Source organism: Erpetoichthys calabaricus, chromosome 1, assembly GCF_900747795.2.
Source record: "Erpetoichthys calabaricus chromosome 1, fErpCal1.3, whole genome shotgun sequence".
NCBI lineage: Eukaryota > Metazoa > Chordata > Cladistia > Polypteriformes > Polypteridae > Erpetoichthys > Erpetoichthys calabaricus.
The window spans coordinates 319,647,147-319,672,323 of NC_041394.2; the positions used below are offsets into that span (position 1 = coordinate 319,647,147).

General features: G+C 39.6%; 1 protein-coding gene across 1 annotated transcript; it reads right to left on the minus strand.

Moving 5' to 3' along the window:
* On the minus strand, positions 1-25,177 carry LOC114664162 (cell cycle regulator of non-homologous end joining-like). The gene is made up of 4 exons (XM_051922719.1): positions 25,107-25,177; positions 19,503-19,655; positions 11,856-11,919; positions 1-650 (listed from the first exon to the last, which is right to left on the minus strand). The coding sequence occupies exons 1-4, from the start codon at positions 25,160-25,162 to the stop codon at positions 258-260; spliced, it is 666 nt and encodes a 221-aa protein (XP_051778679.1). The 5' UTR covers positions 25,163-25,177; the 3' UTR covers positions 1-257.

Genomic DNA, 25,177 nt, shown 5'->3' on the forward strand with positions numbered 1-25,177 from the left:
TTTATATTCAGCATGTCTTTATTACCAAATAACTTGTTTTTGTTAAAGCCCATGCGCCAAATATATTGCAAGCCTAAAGGACTTTGATGTATAAAATGTCACATGTATAACCAATATTTAAAATACTCACCATCAAATGTAACTTTGTAACTTTTAAATCTCAAGATTTTGTCTGCTGTTTAAATAAACTGAAAAAGAAATCTTACTTTATGTAAAAAAAAAAAAATACTTTAAAATAAATAAAGAACCTAACTAAACTAGCTTTTATGTACTATTGTTTTGTCCCGCGGGGTGAAGAATATTTCACGAACAAGTTTAAAAGCATCCTCCTCTTCTACTTCTTCCTCTGGATTTGCAGAGACTGACCTTCTCCTTTCAGTTTTAAATTTACATGGAGGTGAATGGGAGCTACTCTGTGCAGCTAATATCTCCTGAGACATCTCCATCTTTTGAGCTCCATCAGGCTGATCCAGTTTCAGAAATGATTTTAAAGAGCTGTTTGTTTTTGAATCTTCATCATGAGGGTCCTTGAGGATAATGGAGGTCTGAGATTCTGAATCACAGAATGGGCTGTTTACTTCACACGCAGACGATTTTCTTCCCAGGTTTATGTCTTCAGAATTCTGATGTTCCAGTTCATTTAACTGTCTCTAGAAGAAAGAAACAAAAATCTGAATGTATTCATGCAGTTTCGATGACTATTATATGATTTTTATTTATAGTTTATATATGTGGGAGTTTGTTGTTACAACAGGTCAATCCAGAGTGAAGTTTTCATTTCTGAATCAAAACAGGTACAGTATATCCAAGAGCAAACTGACTGCTGGCGATATGAAACTGGAGGCTACTGCCATCGCAAGTTGAGGAGGTATCCTGCCTTTATTAATAACACTCTCACCATGGACTTAAAGGACATTTTCAGGTGTTCCCTAAAAAGAAAACACAAAATATCCTGGCAGTTGATCCTATTTTCATTGAATTCATCAGGTTTTGCAGCCTCAACAAAAGCAGGTCCAAGGAACAAAACATTGTCAATTGTTCATAAAGAAAATATTTACTTGTTTATATCCTACATATACAGAGCCCTCCACAATGTTTGGGACAAAGGCACATTTTTTCCATAATTTACCCCTCTGCTCCAAATCAAAAAATTATAAATCAAACAATTCAAATGTGATTAAAGTACAGCTTGCAGACTTTTATTTAAGTGTATTTGCCTACATTTTGGTCTCACCGTGTAGAAATGACAACACTTTTTATACAGGGTCCCTCATTTCAGGGCACCATAATGTTTGAGACATAGCAATTTTATTTAGTACTTTGTTGCATATCCCTTGCACGCAATGACTGCTTGAAGTCTCCATAATTCTTAAATGGAATGTTTGGAAAAACCATGACTCTTCCTAGAACCATCTGTCCAGCCAAACTGAATAGAGGGAGAAGGGCCAGGGAAAGAGAGGTAAGAACCTGATGGTCCCTATGTCTGAAGTACAAAGAACCTGTTTGGAGATAGGAGTAACATGTAGTAGGCAACCATCACTGCAAAACTCCACTGATCAGGGCTGTATGACAGAGTGGCCAAATAAAAACTTCTCCCGAGTAAAAGACACATGAGTGCCTACTTGGAGTTTGTAAAAAGGCATCTAAAGGACTCTCAGTCTGTGAGGAAACAAGGTTATCTAGTCTGATGAAACTTAGACTGAATTAATTCTAAGTGTCATGTTTGGAGGAACCCAGGTAGCACTCATCATCTGTGCATGACCATTACAATGATGAAACATGGTGTAGCAGCATCATCCTGTGGGGTTTGGGACTGGGAGATTAGTCAGGGCCAAGGAAATCCTGGACCAGGCAAAGTACAGAGATACCCTTAATGTAAACCTGCTCCAGAGTACTCTGGACCTGAGACTGGGCTGAAGGTTTACCTTCTAACAGGACAATATCCCCCAACACAAAGCAAAGAGTACACGGGAGTGGCATTGAGACAACTCTGTGAATAACCAGAATGACCCAGCCAGAGCCCAGATTTGAACCCAACCAAATATCTCTGGAGAGACCTTAAAACTGATGCCCACTGACAGAGCTTGAAAACATCTGCAGAGAAGTATGGCGAAAGATCCCCAAATTCAGGTATATGAAGCTTGTCTCATCAAATCCAAGAAGACTCCAGCTGCAATTGCTGCCAAAGGTGGTTCAACGAATTACTGAGGAAGGGTCTGAACACTTGTGTCAATCGGATAAGTCATTTTTTTAATTTTTAATAATTTTGGAAAAATGTATAAAATCTCATTTTCACTTTGTCCTTGTGGGGTATTGAGTGTTACTTGATGAGGGAATTCATCCAAATGATTTTAGCATAATGCTGCAACATAACAGTAAATAGTGAAGGGGTCTGAATACTTTCTGGATGCACTGTGTGCCTTTATAATGTCTCACTGTGACTGCGATTTCTCTATTCATCTTTAGCAAAGACAAAAGTTTTCTTTCTTTTTAGTAGTTCTGGTGTTTATTTTATTTATTGCACTTCTATAAAAACTAAATTTCCCTCTTTGGGACAAATAAAGTTCTATCCCACTATACAGCATATCTATCTATCATCTGGAGTTCTCTCTGTTGAGCTAAAATCTAATAAAAATTTTGCTCAAAATCAACAGGCTCCTAGCATTTTAATTACTGCATGTGCAGGACTAACACATCATCATTCTGTGACTGTCATGATTGTGCATTAGAATAAAGTGAACAGCTTTTTCTAGGCCCAAATAAATTTTGACTAGACTGTGACCTTTTATTTAAATATTTGAACTGCTACTCACAGAAGTTTCTTGTTTGGAGCGATGGACTTGGGACTCCTCTTTGTCAGTCTGATTTATGATCCCAGTTTACATATTTTGTTTCAGTTTAGAACTCAATATTCATGTTGAATGTCTCCATCACATTTTAGTTCACTAGGACAGATAAATGACCTAGAAGAGATAAGGCATTTTGCACATACCTTTATAATTAAGGCGCCTAGACTGAGCCATCCATCATCAGTGTGACTGAGCAATTATTTGTGGGTAATATCAGGGGGACCAGAACCCCACATGAGGAATATGGCATAAAGGATGGACTGCCTGAGGCTAAGTAAGAAAAGCTCATCCATCTTGACATCAGTCACATCATCTATGAATCAGTCTCACTTCTGAATCAAGACAAGCTGTTGAAGATGTGCCTGCCCTCACAGAAAAATATCCATTATGGGCATTGCTCATCAGCATCATGTTCTTAATCAAAGCAAGGACTTAACTTTGAAACACAGGTGCACTTTTTATATCCAGGTTTTGCTATTTGCTATTGCAGATATTCTTAATTTTACTTAAAACGTCTATGTGCATCCGGCGCCGCCGTGAGTGGCAGCCTTTTCAGCAGCTCTGTGTATGACTGTATATGTATGTGTACTTTTCTACTTTTATTTTTCTATGTTTATTTATTGACTAGGGGGCTCTGCCCCCTGCTCGCTTCGCTCGCCAACCCCTGGTGTTGGGAATGACAAAGAGCGTGATGTATGAATGAGATATAGAATAGTGTGACGGTGTAGATGATGCAAATAGAAAGCAAACAATAAAGTGTGTGGCACAGTGTAAAGGTTTATTGGAAAATTTCTTTGTACACGCCGTTTAAGTGTAAAAGGTAATTCCAGCTCAGAACTTGTAAGGTCATTTAAGATGGTTATTGTTGTGATCAGAGTCAAGTTTGTCAGAGCTTAGAAAGAGTTGTGTCTCTCCAGGAAGTAATGGAATGACTTGGGTATTTATGTTTTCCATATTAATATTTTTTGGACATAATATAGTGCGTTGTGTTAAAAGGGGCATTTGGTCTAATGAGATTGCTGTTCGAAATGTCTCTGTAACTAAGTCGTCGCAGATAAAGGCTTGAGGAATTGTAATAATATGTGCCTGAAGTCCAGCTGTATTGGTGAGTGTACCATCTCTCAGTTGTAATAAGCAATTGTTATGATCTGGTTCTGGACATCGTATCTTTTTTACTAACTGTATCTTTTGAAAGCAATACCAATTGTCTGCGTATTTTAAGGTGCACTGAACAATAGCTGAGTGCATGGCATCTGGAAGAATAGCTAAGCACTGTCTAAAATCTCCTCCTCATAAAAGTACCTTTCCTTCAAATCGAATATTATTATTCATAAACGTTTGTAGATGTTTATGAATGGTGTTGAGTAAGTGACTTCATGCCATTGAACATTCATCAATAAACCACATTTTTTCAAGACGGATGTCACGTGCAGTGCCACCGTTAATGTTCATAGTGGATACCGATTTGTAGGATCTAATGTAGTTGATAAAGATTTCACTTTCAGGTACATCGTCAGTTATAAGCCTCTGTAGATATTCAGTATATGAATGTAAAGAAGGCAGTCTAATTTGACCCTTTTGACAACAACGTGTAAATGTATAACTTGTATTGCCAGTTGTTTCTTCAGGGAAGTGAACTGAATGACAATGATTGCAAATGACATTCATTAATCCGAATGAATTTTACTGGTGTATGTTTTTCTTGTGCCGTTTGAGAGGCGCGTTGTTGCATGTGTAGTATTTGGGACGTGTTGTTTTGGAGCTGTAATCGATTTGCCTGTGCTGTGTGAGAAGCCCGTTGTAGCCTTCGCTGCCATTAACGTATGTCTGAGACGGGAGGTGTTTCGTTTTGAATCCGTGCCTGTTGCGATGCAGCACTTTGATTGATAGTTTGCGTCATGTGGATCTAGGATGCTGCGGTGGGTTGACACCCTGCCCGGGATTGGTTCCTGCCTTGTGCCCTGTGTTGGCTGGGATTGGCTCCAGCGGACCCCCGTGACCCTGTGTTCGGATTCAGCGGGTTGGGAAATGGATGGATGGATGGATCTAGGATGTAGATTTGTGCATATTTGCGTTGTTGATTTGTTTCAGGGTGCACTGTTCCAATGCGATGCAGTATTTGTGCACATATGCGAAAGTAGTATGGGCCATTGCCTTTTGGTGGCCTGATATTTACTCCGGTATATGCAAAAGCAAATGAACCATTGTAGGATGTAATGCAGTTCATAAAGTTTTTACTTTTAGGTACATCGTTAGTTAGAAGCTTTAGTTGAGCTTTGCGTTTTTGGAGTCGAGACATTTTTTCTTTTAGAAATATGGATAAGTAATAAGGAGAATTGCACTCACTGTTAATATGGAGCCTTTTCTGCGGTTGAACGGTTAATAGTGCCTTATTGTAATGAGATCCACCTATGCTGCATAGCCGTCTATTTTGTTGTTTCTTTCGTGTTCGTGTGTTTGTTCCTGTTATCCTTTCCTTTTCGTTTTGTACCCGTGACCGTGTATTCATGACTTGTTTCTTTCTCAGCATGCGAAATATGGATAAGTAATAAGAAGGATCGCAGTCACTGTTAATATGTTTCTTTTTCTGCAGTTGAACGGTTAATAGTGCTTTATTGTAAGGAGATCCACCAATGCTGACACCTATGCTGTCTAGTGTGAAGGTGTTGATCGCGCGAGCGTCTTCTTTCTTTTTGTGTTCCTGTGTCTTGTTGAATCCCCCTCTTTGTGTGTGTCCCGTCCCTTGCTTGTAGGGTCTGTGGGGTGGTTTTGTGTTCTTTTTTTTGTGTTCCATGGGCTTGTTGAATCCCCCTCTTGGTGTGTGTCCCGTCCGGTGCCTGTAGGGGGGGGGGGGTGCCTTGCTGTTGTGCGCGAGCCTCTTTTTTTTTTTTTTTTGGGTCTAGTTTCGTGTGCAATGTGTTTCGTGCTTTGCTTGCGTTTGAATACTTTTTTATGTGCCGTTTCCTTTTTTCGGTGCTCTTTGCGCCTCATTTCTCAATTTTTCCTGTGCTCACTCCTTTTTTCTGTGGTCTTGTCCGCCCCTCGCGGCCCCTCATCCGCCTCTCTCGCCCTCTTCTATCCGCCTTTCTCGGCTCCTCAGCCGACCCTCGCGGACTCTTTTTGCGCCTGCGCAGTACGTCTTTTTGCAGCTACGGCCCATTGCCGGATGTGCCTGCGTCCATCATCCGGTTTAGCATTCTCGGTTAGTAATATGGATCACTCCTATTACTTTATTTTATGTGGATTTCTTCCCTGGACACACTTACTTTTACAACGTGGGCATGGATTTTAACACGCCGAGACTCGCCTATTCAAGTACTCAACTTCGGGCGCTGAGAACAAATGCCAGTGCCGGTGTGGTTCCACATTTACCCGACGAGGTAAGAAGGCGGTATCGTGGCAGCAGAGCCGGCACTAAGCTAAAAAAGAAGCGGCTTGCGAGAAAGTGGCGTTTCAAGCCTTCGGTGCCTTCTGTGATTCTGGGGAATGTAAACTCAATCTCAAATAAGATCGACGAACTGGCTGCGCTGGTGAAAAATGTAAGGACCTACAGAGAATGCAGTTTGTTGTGTTTTTGCGAAACCTGGCTAAATAACACCATCCCAGATGCCAACGTGGAGCTACCCGGGTTTAGCACAGTTAGAGCGGACAGAGATGCAAGTACCTGTGGTAAGCACAAAGGAGGAGGACTCGCTCTCTATGTTAATACACGGTGGTGTCACTCTGGACATGTTAACGTCAAAATCTCCACTTGCTGCAGGGATATCGAACTGTTGGCCGTAAGTTTACGTCCCTACTATTTGCCCAGAGAGTTTGGACATGTCATTGTTGTTATTGTATACATTCCTCCTTCGGGCAGACGAGGAGTCAGCGAGTGACATCATCCATTCCGCTGTTGCTAAGTTACAAACGCAGCACCCTGAGGTGCTTGTGCTAATCGCTGGAGACTTTAACCATGTAACACTGGACAAAACATTACCTGCATTCTCCCAGTATGTGCACTGTAACACCCGGGGAAATAAGACTATTGATTTACTTTATGCAAACGTTAAAGACGCATACAGCGCCACCCCGCTGCCTGCGCTTGGGAAAGCAGATCATAACCTGGTTCTGCTTCAGCCTCACTATAAACCAAAAGTTAGAGTCCTACCTGTAACCACACGATCATTCAGGAAGTGGACTCCGGAGGCTGAGAATACTCTGAAAGAATGTTTTGGAACTACAGACTGGGATATCCTGCAGGGATCTCATAGTGAGAACATTGAGGAAGTTGTTGACTGCACTACTGACTACATCAACTTCTGTATGGACATTGTAGTTCCAGTAAGAACAGTACGCTGCTATGCTAACAACAAGCCATGGATTACAAGTGACATCAAGGGCCTTTTGAATCAGAAGAAAAGGGCTTTTAAAGACGGTGATCAGCATGAGCTCAAGCGCGTGCAGAAGGAACTCCGAGTCCAACTCAGGGCGGCGAAGGAGCAGTACAGGAGAAAGCTGGAGCAGAAGTTGCAGAATAACAGCATGAAGGAAGTGTGGGATGGGATGAAGATCATCACTGGCTGCAGCTCGAAGCGGGGTGCCACCATTGAGAGAGACGTGAAGAGAGCAAACCAAATGAACAACTTTTTTAACAGGTTTGACCACCCTAACCCACTCTCACTCTCACCTCGGAGTACTGCACCCTCCACACATCCTTCTGCTGATACCAGCATAGGAAAGACATCCCCACCCATAATTACAACAGCGCAAGTGAGCAGAGAGCTGAGGAGACTTCGTGCCAGCAAAGCAGCGGGTCCAGATGGAGTATCGCCACGACTGCTGAAGGTCTGTGCATCGGAGCTGGGGGGTCCTCTACAGCGCATCTTCAACCTGAGCCTGGAACAGGGGAGAGTCCCGAGGCTTTGGAAAACATCTTGTATCACCCCAGTCCCAAAGGTATCACGTCCTAGTGAGCTGAATGACTTTCGGCCTGTTGCTCTGACATCACATGTGATGAAGACCATGGAGAGGCTGCTGCTTCACCACCTTAGGCCACAGGTTCAACACGCCCTTGACCCTCTGCAGTTTGCATATCAGGAGAAGGTGGGAGCGGAAGATGCCATCATCTATATGCTACATCGATCCCTCTCTCACTTGGACAGAGGCAGTGGTGCTGTAAGAATTATGTTTCTAGACTTCTCTAGCGCCTTCAACACAATCCAACCTCTGCTCCTTAGGGACAAGCTGACAGAGATGGGATTAGATTCATACCTAGTGGCATGGATCGTGGACTATCTTAAAGACAGACCTCAGTATGTGCGTCTTGGGAACTGCACTGCACGTCTGACATTGTGGTCAGCAACACAGGAGCGCCACAAGGGACTGTACTTTCTCCGGTCCTGTTCAGCCTATATACATCGGACTTCCAATACAACTCGGAGTCCTGCCATGTGCAAAAGTTCGCTGATGACACTGCTATCGTGGGCTGTATCAGGAATGGGCTGGAGAAGGAGTATAGGGACCTAATCAATGACTTTGTTAAATGGTCCGACTCAAACCACCTACACCTGAACACCAGCAAAAACCAAGGAGCTGGTGGTGGATTTTAGGAGGCCCAGACCCCTCATAGACCCAGTGATCATCAAAGGTGACTGTGTGCAGATGGTGCAGACCTATAAATATCTGGGAGTGCAGCTGGATGATAAATTAGACTGGACTGCCAATACTGATGCGCTGTGCAAGAAAGGACAAAGCCGGTTATACTTCCTTAGAAGGCTGGCTTCCTTCAACATCTGCAATAAGATGCTGCAGATGTTCTATCAAACAGTTGTGGCAAGCGCCCTCTTCTACGCAGTGGTGTGCTGGGGAGGCAGCATTAAGAGGAAAGACGCCTCACGCCTGGACAAACTGGTGAGGAAGGCAGGCTCTATTGTTGGCATGGAGCTGGACAGTTTAACATCTGTGGCACAGCGAAGGGCGCTCAGCAGGCTCCTATCAATTATGGAGAATCCACTGCATCCACTAAATAATGTCATCTCCAGACAGAAGAGCAGCTTCAGTGACAGACTGCTGTCACTGTCCTGCTCCACAGACAGATTGAGGAGATCGTTCCTCCCCCAAACTATGCGACTCTTTAATTCCACCAGGGGGGGTAAACCTTAATATTTAACATTATACATAGTTATTGTCTGTTTTTTCACCTGTATTATTATCATTCTTTAATTTAATATTATTTATTGTATCAGTATGCTGCTGCTGAAGAATGTGAATTTCCCATTGGGATTAATAAAGTATCTATCTATCTATCTATCTATCTATCTATCTATCTATCTATCTATCTATCTATCTATCTATCTATCTATCTATCTATCTATCTATACTTTACCTACTCATCTGGAGTGATTGAGGTACCTAGAGTGTAGAGATTCATCCATCCATTTTCCAACCCGCTGAATCCGAACACAGGGTCACGGGGGTCTGCTGGAGCCAATCCCAGCCAACACAGGGCACAAGGCAGGAACCAATCCTGGGCAGGGTGCCAACCCACCGCAGGACACACACTCACATCCACACACCAAGCACACACTAGGGCCAATTTAGAATCACCAATCCACCTAACCAGCATGTCTTTGGACTGTGGGAGGACACCGGAGCACCCGGAGGAAACCCACGCAGACATGGGGAGAACATGCAAACTCCACGCAGGGAGGACCCGGGAAGCGAACCCAGGTCCCCAGGTCTCCCAACTGCAAGGCAGCAGCGCTACCCACTGCGCCACCGTGCCGCCCGAGTGTAGAGATTACCTCTTCTTTTCCACACGGTTTAGTGGCAGAGGACAAATGCTTACAGGAGTGAGCAGCACAGGAAAGAGTAACACACCTTTGGAAAGTGGCAGCAAATGATAAGCCACGCTAACCTTCTTCACCTTTTTTTGAGGATGCCAGGCTGGTCAAAGCTAATACGTTCTTGTCAGAAGTACTAAGGACTGGTAAGCTGTGCAGATGCCACTCATACTTGGTGTGTGCGAGTGAATTAAGCTTAGGTGGATGAGGACAGGCCAACCAGAAACAAATTGGAATGTGTAAAAGATGTAAATCTGTTCAAAAGTTAGTGTCAAAATTATGACCATGTCACAATACAAAAAAATTCCTGTTACCTCACATATACAGTAGTAATATCCTTCCACACACAATGTTTAGCTGAGAAATAGTTGTCCAAGAGGTGATTCACGTCCTTTGAGTGCAGAAATGTGGAAGAATAATTTTAGGGTAACATAGCATTCATCCTAAACAAATAGCATAAAGGCTTTATAAATGTCAGAAACCTGTTCAGGCACACCAGGAAACCAGACAAAGGTCAAGTGAACAACAAAATGTACACTGAAATATAATTATTGATTTAGGAAAAATAAAGTCAAGTAAATAAAGAATGTACCAGAAGAAAAGTTGATGTCATATACAAAATGCACTGAAGGATGACTAAGAAATCAGCAGAGGTCCTATAAACAACGAGAATGGACAGTTGTTATATGCACTGAAATTTCAAGGTTGATAGCTCATCTCAAAAGGTATAAGAAGAACCAGAATGTAATATAATATACTTTTATTTTATATAAATCATTTGGGTGTAAACCAATGAACCAACCAGAGTAAATGTATACATTGATTGACACTATATGTAAATTCAACAGTTTATAAAATGAACCTCTGTTCTTTATTTCTCTGATCATTCTGACCAGGCTGTAACAGACTGCTTTTGAAGAATGCTCCCTCCAAGGCATTTTGCTGAGGAGTAATTAAAAGATACAATGAATAGCTTTTTTCCTGCCTGATTATTGAATTGTCCTGTTAGAGGATGTTTCTTTCTTTAATAAGATGTTAAATTTTGACCACAAAAGACAGTTCATCAGTCAATCATCTTCTATTTCATGCAATCCAGAGCTAAATGCCAGTTTAATAAAATAGCCACAATAATACAATGGAATGTCCATCTATTTCAATCACGTCATGCATTTAGGAAACTCTGTTCATCTGATATACTAGCCCTTACATTTCTTTTTTTGTGCGTCTTGTTGCTTTTGTTCATCAGACAATGCAGCCCTCCTGTGGATGCTGGACAACATTATGACTGGCCACAGACACCAGACTTTATATTGTTTTATGTTTTTAGAAGATAGTACATATCTATAGCAAACATCAGCACAATTAACTTTCAAATACAGATACATAGTACAATTTTTTATATTCAGATCTTAAAGTTTTACAGAGGAGAAAAAAATAAATACATAAAAATGGGCAACATAATGCATGGAGTGTGAAAAGCTTTTGTTTGATGTAAAACAATTCCAATTCATTTAATTAAAATCATGGATTGCCTGAAATTCTTATGTAAGAGTTTGAGGGACATTCTTTGTTTAAATTTTACGGTGACTTTACTATTGATCATTAATAAGAAGAAAAGCCTTCTAAAAAGTTTTCTTTAATAAGCCATACACTGGAAGGGTTGGACAATTCTATACAACTTCCTTTAATAGGGTTGGAGAAAAGATAAGAGATACAAAAATAAAAACAAATTATCGGCATAGACATAAAGAGACCGTCATTTATTTTTGAAATGACAGGTAACCAAACAATACAATGTATTTGACAGAGAGAAGAAAATAAAAATCTACTAGTCAATAACTGGGGAGAAAGGGCTTGAAATTGTACCAGTTTGTTCCTAGAATAACTGCAGGGTCAGTGAAAGCGAGGAATTCATTAGCGGACATCCAACAAACAGCCAAGGAAAGAAAGGGAGGGAGAAAAGAAGGTAACTAGAGGAAGTGGATCCTTTGAAGGTGCCTTTTGACTAGAACATTAGACCACAGGTGCAAATCAGAAGGCTACTTTAAAGGAGTAACTTCAATACATTTCATAGTTAGCCGCTGAATGCAATGTTTGATTCTACACTTTAGAAGTGAAAACAAAATATGATTTTTCCAAAGTATCTTGCACTCTAACATATTTGGAATAAGAAGATTCTTACCTTGCCAAGAATACTGAGAGCAGTGTTGACCAACTCTTCTTCATTCATACAGTACACAATGCTTCTGAAAACATAACAAAAAACATTAACATACATTCATACAAGAAAGAAGAACATGAAACAGGCACTACTGCACACACTATCATTACGATTGTAATCTATATTCCCACAAGTTGAAGTTTAGAAACCCCTGAATTTTGTCACATGATCTTGTATGGGGCTGTGAAATATCAACAAAATTGAAAGTGATAATGGAAAACATTATTATACAAGTGTCATGCTCCCTTAGTCCTAAATGATGTAAATCCAGAAGGGTCCTAAATGCTTGGTTATCTCTGCCAATGTGTGTATTTAAATGGAACAACGGCTTCCAAAGAGTATGATGGAGTTCCAAGTGATTTCATCTTTTGTGGGAACTCCTGGTACACTAATAAAGCATTCCTCTGATGCAGCCTTGGTGTGATTCACTATTTCCTTTACTTGTTTTCACTTAGTATTTGTTAATTAAAGATCTCTCAGGCATTAAGAAAATGTGTGCTATAGGCAATCAGGAAATAAAACTCCCAGTCAAAGGATTTCCCATATACACTTTACTTTTGAGTGTACATACTGTAGGTTTAATGACTTCTTTATTAAGTATCAATTTGTTTCTAATTCTCACTTAAATTTCAAAGCTTTAAAAAGACTGAAGGTCTTAAAATCAAAATTGTTAATAACAATTAATGGTTCATTACAATCTAATAACCATTTTCTGAATTCAGTTTTTTCTTTACAAGATCACAAGAAGCTATGGACAATTTCAGAAGCACTGAGTGACCTTATAAATCACAGTACAACAGAGGTGACAAAGGCAATATGATGTCACAATGGAGAGCATCTAAATGAAACTATATGTGAAAAAAAACCATACTTGCCATAAACTAGTGTAGGTAAACTGAGACTAGTACTTACAAGACTGCAGGTTCAATCACCACCATGGGCTCCTTTGTGATCCTGGAGAAGTAACTTAACCTGCTAGTGCTTCAACTATAAAAGTACATAAGCAAATGCCCTGTGATTTTTTTAAATGATTTCAAAATTGTCTTTTTTAAAACTATTTGAACCTAGGGCCCGGGAGATGAAGCTACAATAATGGCCAACAGAGTGGTAGTAAGGTTACCAAGTGAGGAAAAGGTAAAATGGTTAAAGAAACACAAAGTGAAAAGAGAAAATTTAGTTTAGGCTTATCTGACCTGTTTGATTCAAGTCAGGATGGTACACAGTGGTGATTTTCATTAACTAAATTATTAACCTGATTATGTTTCCAAAAATAGGTAAATGCTTCTACAATTTGAAGACTGGCAGATTAAGGGTCATTCATTTTGACATAGTGTAGCCATTCATATTTACCTTTTATGCCTAAAATAAAAATGTTGATTTCAAAATATAACAAAAATCATTGACTTGTTCCACTTCTCTAAAGTTCCCAGTGTGAGACAGTTTATTTCTCAATGCCAGGGTATACAGTACTAGTGGAACACATGGACCACAGATCCTCAAATAAAAGGTGATTTTGAAGGGGTGAAGTCCAGCAATATAATGTTAAACTTGAATATGAACACAATGGCACCATGTTGTGAAGGATTGTCAAGAAAGGCTCCAAGGAATGCCAAGTCTAAGTAGCTGGTGATACTGTGTGTTTATGTTCCCCCAGTCCTGAAATAAAAGGGAACGGAAAACGTAGTCAGGAGTGTAAAATGTGTCCAAAACGAAAGAAATGTGCTATTGGAAAAAAAGAAAAGCGCATGAAAAGACAGCAATGAAGCAATTGAAAAATGTAATGACATAGTCCAAACGTTTGAAGTACTGTGTATTATACCAGAATTGGTCTTGTGTATAAGAGGTCATGAAGTACTTTTTAAGTTGTGGTAGGTGTATGATGTCTAACTGTGTGGTTGCAGTAAAAAACTGCTAAAAAAAATCTTGCCATCAAAGCCTAAAATTATTACTGACTTATACTGTGCACGTGAAAAAATGTCTAATAACCCAAAAATAAAAGTTTATAATTACTTTTACCCACCGAAAAGCTCAGTCTTCTGTTGGTCAGTTTGTAGCACATTCTAAAACACAGCATCTCCATGAGCCATTGATCAAATTGGGGTTTACTCTGGTCTATCGTGGTGTCATGTGAGGGATGAATAAGAAACCCCTGCTTCTAAAACACAAGTCACTATCAGCACTGGTCTTATCCTGTCTGGTATGTGGCCTGAACACATGTTGGAGCAAGCGGCAAATATATCTCTCACAAAAGCAAGCAGTCCTGGTTACTCTGGTGAGATCACTGAAAGCTGAGAAAGCTGGTTTCTTGTCTTCTTAGAGAATCAAGGTTGGAGGGCTGTCAAAGCCCATTGAGGCATTCCTTGTGCGATTTTAAGCTATACATGAAATATACTGCTGTTGTCATTTCGTGACCAACCTGCAGCTTCATTGCTTGGCCATAATTGACATGTCAACCATGAAGGACAGTGCATACTGTTGGCCTTACCAGTCAGTGATGAGCAGGGTGAGCAAGTACAGCTGTGCAGTATTAAAGGTTTAAATCGTGGCCGTTATAGGGCATATGTGCAATTGTGGGATCACATTTGTGTCAGAGCTACAGTGTGTTTGGTCACTTGCCACCAAAACGGCTCTGACCCATCGAAGCATGGACTCCACAAGACCACTGAAGGATCCAAGATGTTAGCACTAGATCCTTTAAGTCCTGTAAGTTACGAGGTGAGCCCTTTGTAGATCGGACTTGTTTCTCCAGTACATCCCACAGATGCTCAAACAGACTGAGATTTAGGGAGGCCAGCTCAACACCTTGAACTCTTTGTCATGTTCCTTAAATCATTTCCAAACAATTTGTGTAGTGTAGCAGGCTGCATTATCCTGCTGATACAGGTCACTGGCATCAGGGAATACCATTAACATGAAGGGGTGTACATGGTCTGCAACAATCTTTACGTACATGTCAAAGTAGTATCCACATGATTGCCAGGAGCCAAGGTTTCCCAGAGGAACACTGCTCTGAGCATTACACTATCTCCACCAGCTAAGTCTTGGCTTCTTCTCATAGTGCATTCTGCTGCCATCTCTTCCCCAGGTAAACAACACACACAAACACAGCCATTTATTTGATCTAAGAAAAAAATATGATTCTTCAGACCAGGCCACCTTCTTCCAATAACAGGCCACCTTCTTCCAATGCTCCATGATCTATTTCTGCCCATTGTAGGCACCTTTGGCCTTGGAAAGAGGTCAGCATGGACACTGACCAGTCTGCAGCTGTGGAGTAAGTTGCAATGCACTTTGTGCTCTCACACCTTTCTCTCATGATCAGCATTAGCTTTTTCAGCAATTTGTGCTACAGTAGCTCATCTGAAGGATCGGACCAGATGTGCACATCTTCGTTTCCCATGCACATCAGTGAGTTCTGAAAATCCGTGACCCTATTGCCGGTTCATTGGTTGTCCTTCTATGGACCACTTTTGATAGGCACTAACCACTGCATACTGGGAACACCCCTACAAGACTTGTCGTTTTGGAGATGCTTTAACCCAGTTATCTACCTATCACAATTTGGCCCTTGGCAAAGTCACTGAAATGTCAATGTCAATTAATTTATATAACACATTTAAAACAACATAGGAATGCTGTGGCCAAAGTGCTTTACAATAAAAGAAGAAAAAACATACAATTAACATAAATAACATAAATAGAAATAAAATAAATTAATATAAAATAAATAAATAACAAATAGAAGTAAGATTACATAATTATAATGAGGAAACCATCAGTATTACTGAAGGTCATGGAAAGCAAGTGAATAGAAATGAGTCTTTAGTCTTGTTTTGAACAGTTCAATTGTAGATGAGGTAATGAGGTAAAGAGTTCCACAGGTGAGGAGCAGCAGCTGCAAAAGCCCTGTCCCCTTTAGTTTTACACTTGGCATGAGGGACAACAAGAGACAACTAAGATCTAAGAAGATCTAAGCACTCTAGATGGCTGGTGTAAAGCACACAATTCAGATAAATAGGCAGGAGCAAACCCATGTAAAGATTTAAAAACTAGCAACAATATTTTAAAATCAATTTGAAAACTGACAGGCAGCCAGTGTAAAGAAGCTAATATTCGAGAAACAGAATCAGACTTTCTTGCCCCAACCAGAAAGCAAACGGCAGCATTCTGGATCAATTGTAACCTGCGTATCAGGGATTTGCTAATCCCAGAATATAGTGAGTTGCAGTAATGAAGGCGAGAAAAGATAAAAGCATGAGTAGCTTTCTTAAGATCCCTAGAACATAAAAAAAGGCTTGACCTTACCTAAAAGACGAAGCTGGAAAAAGCAACTCTTGACTACAGAATTAATCTGTTTCTCAAAAGAGAGGTTACTGTCAAAGATAACACCAAGATTGCAGACTTGAGGTTTGCAAAAGACAGAGAAAGAGCCAAGAAGTCCAAGACGAATTTGGGCTTTAGCTGATGGACCCACTATATGCACCTCTGTTTATTTTAATCAAGATTCTTAGGTTTGCCCATTTTCCTGCTTCCAACACATCACCTTCAAGAACTGACAGTTCACTTGAGAGAGAGACAGATTTATAGACTGTTCGTTATACTTACACACAGACAGCATGTCATCAGTTCATTTGTACACCCTGACCACTTTGCAACCCACATATCCAATTCAGGAACACAACTGCTGTGGGCACATGGCAGGAACCAAACCATTGTAGTGTTAATTAGAATAAACTCTCACACTCATCTAAACTAGGCAAATCTAGAGCTACACATTAAAATCTAACAGATACATCTTCAGGACGTGAGCGGGAAAACCAAAGTACTCAATGAGAAATGTAGAAACATCATATAGAGCAAATGGGCCAGGATTCAAGCTCAACTTTATTGTCTTGTGCGCATATAACAATGAAAATCTTACATGCTTGTCCTCTTAGAATGGTAACAGTAATACTAAGTAATTAGTAGTAATACAGTACATTACATCATTACATCCGGCGCCGCCGAGAGTGGCAGCCTTTTCAGCAGCTCCGTGTATGACTGTATGTGTACTTTTCTACTTTTATTTTTCTATTTTCATATATTGATCACTCCTTTTTTTTTTTTTTTTGTGAATTTCCCATTGGGATTAATAAAGTATCTATCTATCTATCTATCTATCTATCTATCTATCTATCTATCTATCTATCTATCTATCTATCTAACAAAAGACGCATTCATACAATAAACTGAATGCAAAAGATAGTATTTAAACAATTACATACAATATATATGTACAAACATATCTATTATTTAGTATTACTACTGTCTGTTCAGTGCCATTATATACTAGTGACAAAAACTGACTCTGAATCTATTTATGCACAAGAGCTAGTGACTCTAAAAGGGAGAAGTGAGAAAAGCAACTCTGCAGGATGACTAAAGTCTTCAAATATATTGTTTGCTTTTCTATGGCACAGTGTGTTATACAGTATATGTCTGGAAGAGTAGGCAGCTTGGTGATGGTAATATTCACTGCCCCCTACAGTGGTTTGCTGTCCTGAATCAAATAGGTGCTGTACCGATAAAATGCCCCTGTAAAAGTTAAGTAGATGGAGAAATTCAAGCCTTCTTCAGACATCTGAGGAAGTTAATCAATGGTTACCTTTCTTGATGATACCCAAGATGTGCTGTGTCTACTTCAGGTAATCAGTAATGGCCACTTCAAAGAAAAATCCTTTTTAAGCAATATGCATGAAAAGGACTCTGACCGCAGTAACTAACAGAATTATTTAATACAGCTTTGCTTTTTTATCACCTTAGACCTATTTGTTGCAGTTAATCCAGAAGGCAACAGCAAGATTCTTAGCTAGTGAAAGAAATTCTGAGCACAAATCACCACTTTTAGTATTGTTACATTGGTTATACAGTATGTGTCTTTTAGAAATTACATTACATCAACATTAATAGTACATATGGCTCTAAATAATCTTGCGCCTTACTATAGCGTAAAAGAAGTAGTGAGGCAGCTGTTTACTGTTAAGCACCATAAATCAGGAATACTTCACTAATAGAGATACACCAGGCTAACAGTGTAGCTCATTTATTTAATAAACTGTGAAAAACTCGCCTTTTACATTTCTTTTGTTGTAGCTTCATCTTGGTTCTATCCTAATAAATTAGGCATGCATAGGATTATCATACTCTTTAATGAATCACCAGTCTCTATTAATCTTTACTTTTCTCTGTTTTCTGATTTATCTGTGGTGGTGTTTTGTGCCGCCATCACTTGATCAAAGTCCTGTGCAGCCACCTGTGAAGTTTGAATGAGAGTGGATACCCCAACTTGCCATGAAACCCACCGTGTCGAATACTCTAAGGCAAAGCCTTAAAAATACAGAATAAAGGACTACTTAAGAACATTTATGTTAGGCAGAGAGCCCAGTGGGGGCTGGACAGTTTTTTTGGCGTGGAATCCATGTTGATTTATTTATTTATTTTTCCTAGATTAAGAGGAGTTTTTACATTTTTTTTCTGTCCACCTTGGCCAACTGACCTTATCATCTAGAGTGTCATTAAGAAATTAAAAAAAAAACATTCTATATATAAGGACTCTCTTTCTCTTAATTATATATCTATTTTATGTAAGTTCTTTGACATCTGGTAAAATACTTTGAGCTAAATTGTTTGTATGAAAATGTGCTCTAGAAATAAATGATGTTGTTGTGTGATATTTGATCCCTGAAGGCTTTTTCCAGTTAGAAACAACTTTTTTGGCTTTTTTTATTAAGCTGGAATTTTTATCCGAGGTATACTTAAAAATCATAGGTTTATTAATATGGATGAGCACAAAGAAAATAAGCACAAAATGTCAGGTACTGTGTAAGGATATGTCCTAAGTGGCACTTGATGTGGAGCAAAACTAAGGATAAAACAATGCATTAAAAATGCTACTCACAAATAAAACACAGAAAATAAAAAAGAAATGTGGGTTAAAACATTGACAACATGCAGATTTGACTGTTTTTACTCTTTACATTGATTCAAAGGCTCTCTCTTTATTTTTGCCAGCTTTTCTTATTCAGACAACAGCCTTTTTATAAATTCTTTCTAAAACTAGGGGGTAGGTTCTCTGTAATTCAAAAATATTCGGGTAACACTTAGGTTCTGTAAAAATGCCTCTATTACTCCTTTACTGTTATGTAATAAGATCTTACCAAAGGCTTCTTTTGGTCTTCATAACACTAATAAAACATCAATAGATTGGTTATTCATCTATGTGCAGTGTGGCATGCTGGTAAAATGACTTGCTAATATAAAGGATTCACAGGCCTTTTACTAAATAAGTAATATCAAGACAAATGTGGCCCAGTTAAGTCACTTCACACAACTCCAACGTGAAGTTTTGTTAGTAGGTCACACTGCATAGATAAATAAATTCTTTACTGATGCTTTGTAATTGTTATGAAGACCTGAAGTACCCTTTGTTAATGTCTTGTTACATAACAGTAAATGAATAGTAGATGCATTTTTGTAGTACCTAAACTAAAGTGCCACAAAAATTTCTTCAAAATAATGAAATGGCAACTAGCTTATATAAACTAGGAAATCATGTCACAAATACTTCACCTTTTGTTCTGCTTTTTTGGAGGACCAGCAGATTTCAAAAGACCACGTTTGTGGCTATGGTGATTTTTCTTCTCAGGCTGGCTAACCATCCATGCAGGTAAAGTACGTCTCCTTTCCTGTGGTTTATCCTGTAATGGTTCCATAGCTGAAGATCTGTAAAAATAAATATAAACAAATTTAAACAGTTATTGGCATGAAGTTGTTACTTTTGATAGTATCATCAACTAGCTAACATAGCTGAAATACCCGGCGCCACCCGGGAGGAAAATAAAGTGTTTTTTCTTTTAATTGTTTGAGAAATATATGATTTAAAAAAAACACACAACTTTAAAAATAAAAATAAATTAACAAACAATGAAGACTCACTAATGTCCTTGTCTTGCAGTCTTTTATGTCTGTTATCATCCAGTTGACGCTCGGAACAGGCCAACTCTATTTAATTTCAAAAGCAACAGGGGCGCAGTGGTGCTCAAACATAAAGAATGCTGGCAGTCACCTCCATTTAGCTCTCTGGTGGTCTGGTGTCAACTGGATGATAACATGCATACAAGACCACAATCACCACCCCCTACCCAGAAGGGGGTGAGTTAGGGTTGATTTCACCCTACAGTATTTTTAGTCAACGAATGAGAAACGTGTACCAAGTTTCATGAAAATCACTCCAGCCATTCGGAAGTGATGCTGGAACATACATACATACATATACACACACATACATTGACGTTATATATATATATATATATATATATATATATATATACAGTATATATAGATAGATAGATAGATAGATAGATAGATAGATAGATAGATAGATAGATAGATAGATAGATAGATAGATAGATAGATAGATAGATAGATAATGCAAAATTCAGACTTCTCAAGTAACCAAAATTGAACAAGAGCTAAGAAAATACAGTATATAAAGTATGGCTCAGAATTTCTCTTATATACAGGTGTATGACTATGAACAGAGCGATGGAATTTCTCTTGCTTTGTTCAAATACAGAAGATTGAAGTATCAAGAGGCTGGTGTCCATTGCTTCATTCTTTGGCACTACCGACCTTTAGATGAATAAAAATAAAATTAAACAATAAAAGACCTGCAGTTTATCAAAGTAAAATTTAGGGCAGCATTTTTCCTCTATTTAGGAATTAGCAAAAACTGAAATGACTTTACAACACTCTCAATTAAGTCCTCTAATATGGTAGAGGGCAGTACCTCTGAGTTTGAACATTTCGAAGGTCAGGTCGATGGTATGAAGTCTGGGTGCTGACAGCAACATCACTAGGAAAAGGCCAAAGTTAACTTAGACTTGTCTGCATTTCAAATGAGAGCAGTCATCATATAGTCACTGTTATGTGCAGGATTCCACTGACCTCCTCCACTGTTTACTTGTTCCAGAAAGTCTACCTTAAGTAGAAATTTTCAAGTAAGACCAGGCTTCAATTTTATTAGCCCAAAAAAATGGGGTTCCTGCTTCTCCAAACAGACAACCATGTTCCTGCAACTCAATCAATAAGTCTTCAGAAATGGTCAACAGGGTTAGTTTGTAAACCTGTCATGGCTACAAAGGTTTTAACTGCATCCTCTGTTTGGATTTGTATGTCAGTTCATGCTCTATGGAAGCCTGTCCTGTGTCACTGTACCATTAGTATCATTCAAAAATTCCTCACGTGTGTTTTTAGAGTGTCTACTCTTTTAACTGTCTCCTCTTCTTGCATTTACAGCCGATAGGTTATTTTAAAATGGCTTCACTGTAGATCAGTGTCTCAACCTGCTGATCAGAACTGCCACCAGTGGCATTGAGTTGTGTTGGGCAGGCCAAGCTGGGTCTGACACATTTCTCAGCCATTAGACATGCCTGGAGAACACTTGGTAGGATGACATGCTCTGCCATCAAGGTGCTAAAAGGCTGTAAAACAGTGAAGTGTGTGACATTTGGCCATCATTGCCACTCTATGCAATTTCCTACTTCACTTGTATGGACTGGTGGGCATTGGTGACTACAGATAGACAAGCTGTGCCGTGCTGAGTAGACTGTTCTTATCAAAATTATTCTTTTGTGACAGCAAGTGAAACCTGATGGCTATGACTTCCAACAGTTGGTTTGAAAGATGAAACAGCATGTAAGGAATTCATCATCATTTCTATTTAAAACCAGGTCAACATTGTATACATAAACATTTAAATGTGGGGTTTGTGATTACTTAAGTGTGACTTTACCATCCATGTTCACATGCACTCAAAAAAAGTCATTTATTATTTATTGTTTAATCATTTGACAGATGCCTTTATCCAAGGTGGCTTACAACATGTGAGATACAATTCGTTACATTTCTTTTGCTTTCCATTTGGAGCACAGGTTGGTGAAGTGACTTGCTCAAGGTCACACAGTGTCAGTAGTGGGATTTGAACCCACCACTTCAGAGTCTGAAGTTAAAAGCTTCAATCACTACACCACACTGCTTGCCCACTATGACTATTATCCATCTGTATATAAATGAAATCATAAGCCTTTTGGGATGTCTGTGTTTCTTTGTTCGCTAAGAACAACAAAAATTGACTGAACCGATTTTCATTAAATTTTGCAAGTGCTTTGCTGTTGGTCCAACTTAAAATATAGGCTATATGTCATATCGGAGAGAGGGGTTATAAAGGAAGTGGGGCAACCCCAAAACCAGCATGGATATGGGGAGTACAATTCCCATTAGACAGCAGACCAAAGATTGTCCATTGTCTCACAGGATTACAGCTTTTGTCTATGAGTACATTTTTTGTCTTATTGTGGGTTGTATTTAGCCATGTTGAATTTTCTAAAGAAAGTTTTTCCCCATTTGTTTATAGTTCAGATTGGAGGTCACTAAAAGGTTGGGTCCCTACTTTGCAGACACCTGAATTTAAAAATATTTTTCAACAGTACTATACCAAAAAGGTCTGTGCAGTCTTTTAGGGTTTTAGTTTAAACCACAGACATTTTACAGTTTTGGTCGATTACTTTGGCAGTTTTTAGCTCATATTTTAGTGATACCACCTCTTCATCATCCCCAGGCAAAACTGAGAGAGCATATACAGTGCATCCGGAAAGTATGCACAGCGCATCACTTTTTCCACATTTTGTTATGTTACAGCCTTATTCCTAAATGGATTAAATTCATTTTTTTCCTCAGAATTCTACACACAACACCCCATAATGACAACGTGAAAAAAGTTTACTTGAAGTTTTTGCAAATTTATTAAAAATAAAAAAATGGACAAAAGCACATGTACATAAGTATTCACAGCCTTTGACATGAAGCTCAAAATTGAGCTCAGGTGCATCCAGTTTCCCCTGATCATCCTTGAGATGTTTCTGCAGCTTAATTGGAGTCCACCTGTGGTAAATTCAGTTGATTGGACATGATTTGGAAAGGCACACACCCGTCTATATAAGGTCCCACAGTTGACAGTTCATGTCAGAGCACGAACCAAGCATGAAGTCAAAGGAATTGTCTGTAGACCTCCGAGACAGGATTGTCTCGAGGCACAAATCTGGGGAAGGTTACAGAAAAATTTCTGCTGCTTTGAAGGTCCCAATGAGCACAGTGGCCTCCATCATCCGTAAGTGGAAGAAGTTCGAAACCACCAGGACTCTTCCTAGAGATGGTCGGCCATCTACACTTAAGAGATCAGGGGAGAAGGGCCTTAGTCAGGGAGGTGACCAAGAACCCGATGGTCACTCTGTCAGAGTTCCAGAGGTCCTCTGTGGAGAGAGGAGGACCTTCCAGAAGGACAACCATCTCTGCAGCAATCCACCAATCAAGCATGTATGGTAGAGTGGCCAGACGGAAGCCACTCCTTAGTAAAAGGCACATGGCAGCCCGCCTGGAGTTTGCCAAAACGCACCTTAAGGACTCTCAGACCATGAGAAAAATTCTCTGGTCTGATGAGACAAACATTGAACTCTTTGGTGTGAATGCCAGGCGTCACGTTTGGAGGAAACCAGTCACCGCTCATCACCAGGCCAATACCATCCCCATCCCAGGCATGGTGGTGGCAGCATCATGCTGTGGGGATGTTTTTCAGCGGCAGGGACTGGGAGACTAGTCAGGATAAAGGGAAAGATGACTGCAGCAATGTACAGAGACATCCTGGATGAAAACCTGCTCCAGAGCGCTCTTGACCTCAGACTGGGGCGACGGTTCAACTTTCAGCAGGACAACGACCCTAAGCACACAGCCAAGATATCAAAGGAGTGGCTTCAGGACAACTCTGTGAATGTCCTTGAGTGGGCCAGCCGGAGCCCAGACTTGAATCCAATTGAACATCTCTGGAGAGATCTTAAAATGGCTGTGCACCGACGCTTCCCATCCAACCTGATGGAGCTTGAGAGGTGCTGCAAAGAGGAATGGGCGAAACTGGCCAAGGATAGGTGTGCCAAGCTTGTGGCATCATATTTAAAAAGACTTGAGGCTGTAATTGCTGCAGATGCATCGACAAAGTATTGAGCAAAGGCTGTTTTTATTTATTTTTAATAAATCTGCAAAAACCTCAAGTAAACTTTTTTCACGTTATCATTATGGGGTGTTGTGTGTAGAATTCTGAGGAAAAAATGAATTTAATCCATTTTGGAATAAGGCTGTAACATAACATAATGTGGGAAAAGTGATGCGCTGTGAATACTTTCCGGATGCACTGTAAACTTTACTTTGAAGGCACCTCAGCAGGCAATCAGTTACGTCCAAGCAATGTGAGGCAGCGTCAATTGTGTACAATCCAATACTTTAGCCGCAAGGGGGCCTCCCTGTCATATTTTTCAATGGAATCTCACACACACACCAGATGCAGCTAAATTTCTTCTAAACGTTTAAGAGGTTCTGTGTTATTTGCTTGACGTAAAATTAGTATTTTTATATAAATATTTTTTAAATCGCTTTTACCAATGTTTATACAATCCATAATGCTTTGCCTTAATGAAACACAATTTTCTTCTCTTATACATCTTCTAACCCTGTTTCACATGAACATTTACAGACAGCTGAAGCATACATCAGAAACATAAACGCATGAAAATTTCATGACAACAGGTCATTTTGGACAAAAGACTTTGAGATTGCCTGCCCACCTAAGATGTCAAAAGAGTTTAGTTAGAATTGCAAGGGACCCAAAGTGCTACTCTCCAGCACACTCCGAGGTCACCCGTTTCATGTATCAATGGTTGTATGTGGAGTATTTGTGTAAATCTTACTCTTATTCATCTTCCAACCATGCCCCCATATTCACGATAACACGCAACATTAATTGAAAGGGGACAATGGGAGATTGCACAAAGTCGAATACAGACAGGAAAAAGCTCCATAATGCTGATCACAAAGAGGCATAAACATAAAATGTTGCGGCGTGTACAAATATGAGGAGACACGTTTCACAGGTTTAACACTTTCGAAGATTTTATATTAACTGGTCACAAACTTAAGGTCGATTTTAAAAAGTTTCTGCGATCCTGCTGCTGTTTACCTACAGGCTTCGCCCCACAGGATTTCAGTAACTAAAAATGTGCGAAAAAAATTCTAGTACCGATTCATTAATTGTTGTCGCTGCTGTATATTAAAAATGAATAAGTCAACTCACCATCATTGACCTTTTTTTTTTTGTTTTTTTTTTTACAGAAAAGGCCTCCCATAATCGAAGAGGACAG

What these genes read in the sequence shown, in the direction of transcription:
- LOC114664162 (XM_051922719.1), bottom strand. Translation starts at nt 25,162, where the DNA reads ATGGGAGGCCTTTTCTGTAAAAAAAAAAACAAAAAAAAAAAGGTCAAT. An exon ending in AAAAAGGTCAATGATGGTGA is followed by an intron (nt 19,656 to 25,106) that starts GTTGACTTATTC and finishes TTATTTTTACAG; the next exon opens with ATCTTCAGCTATGGAACCAT. An exon ending in CTCTCAGTATTCTTGGCAAG is followed by an intron (nt 651 to 11,855) that starts GTAAGAATCTTC and finishes TCTTTCTTCTAG; the next exon opens with AGACAGTTAAATGAACTGGA.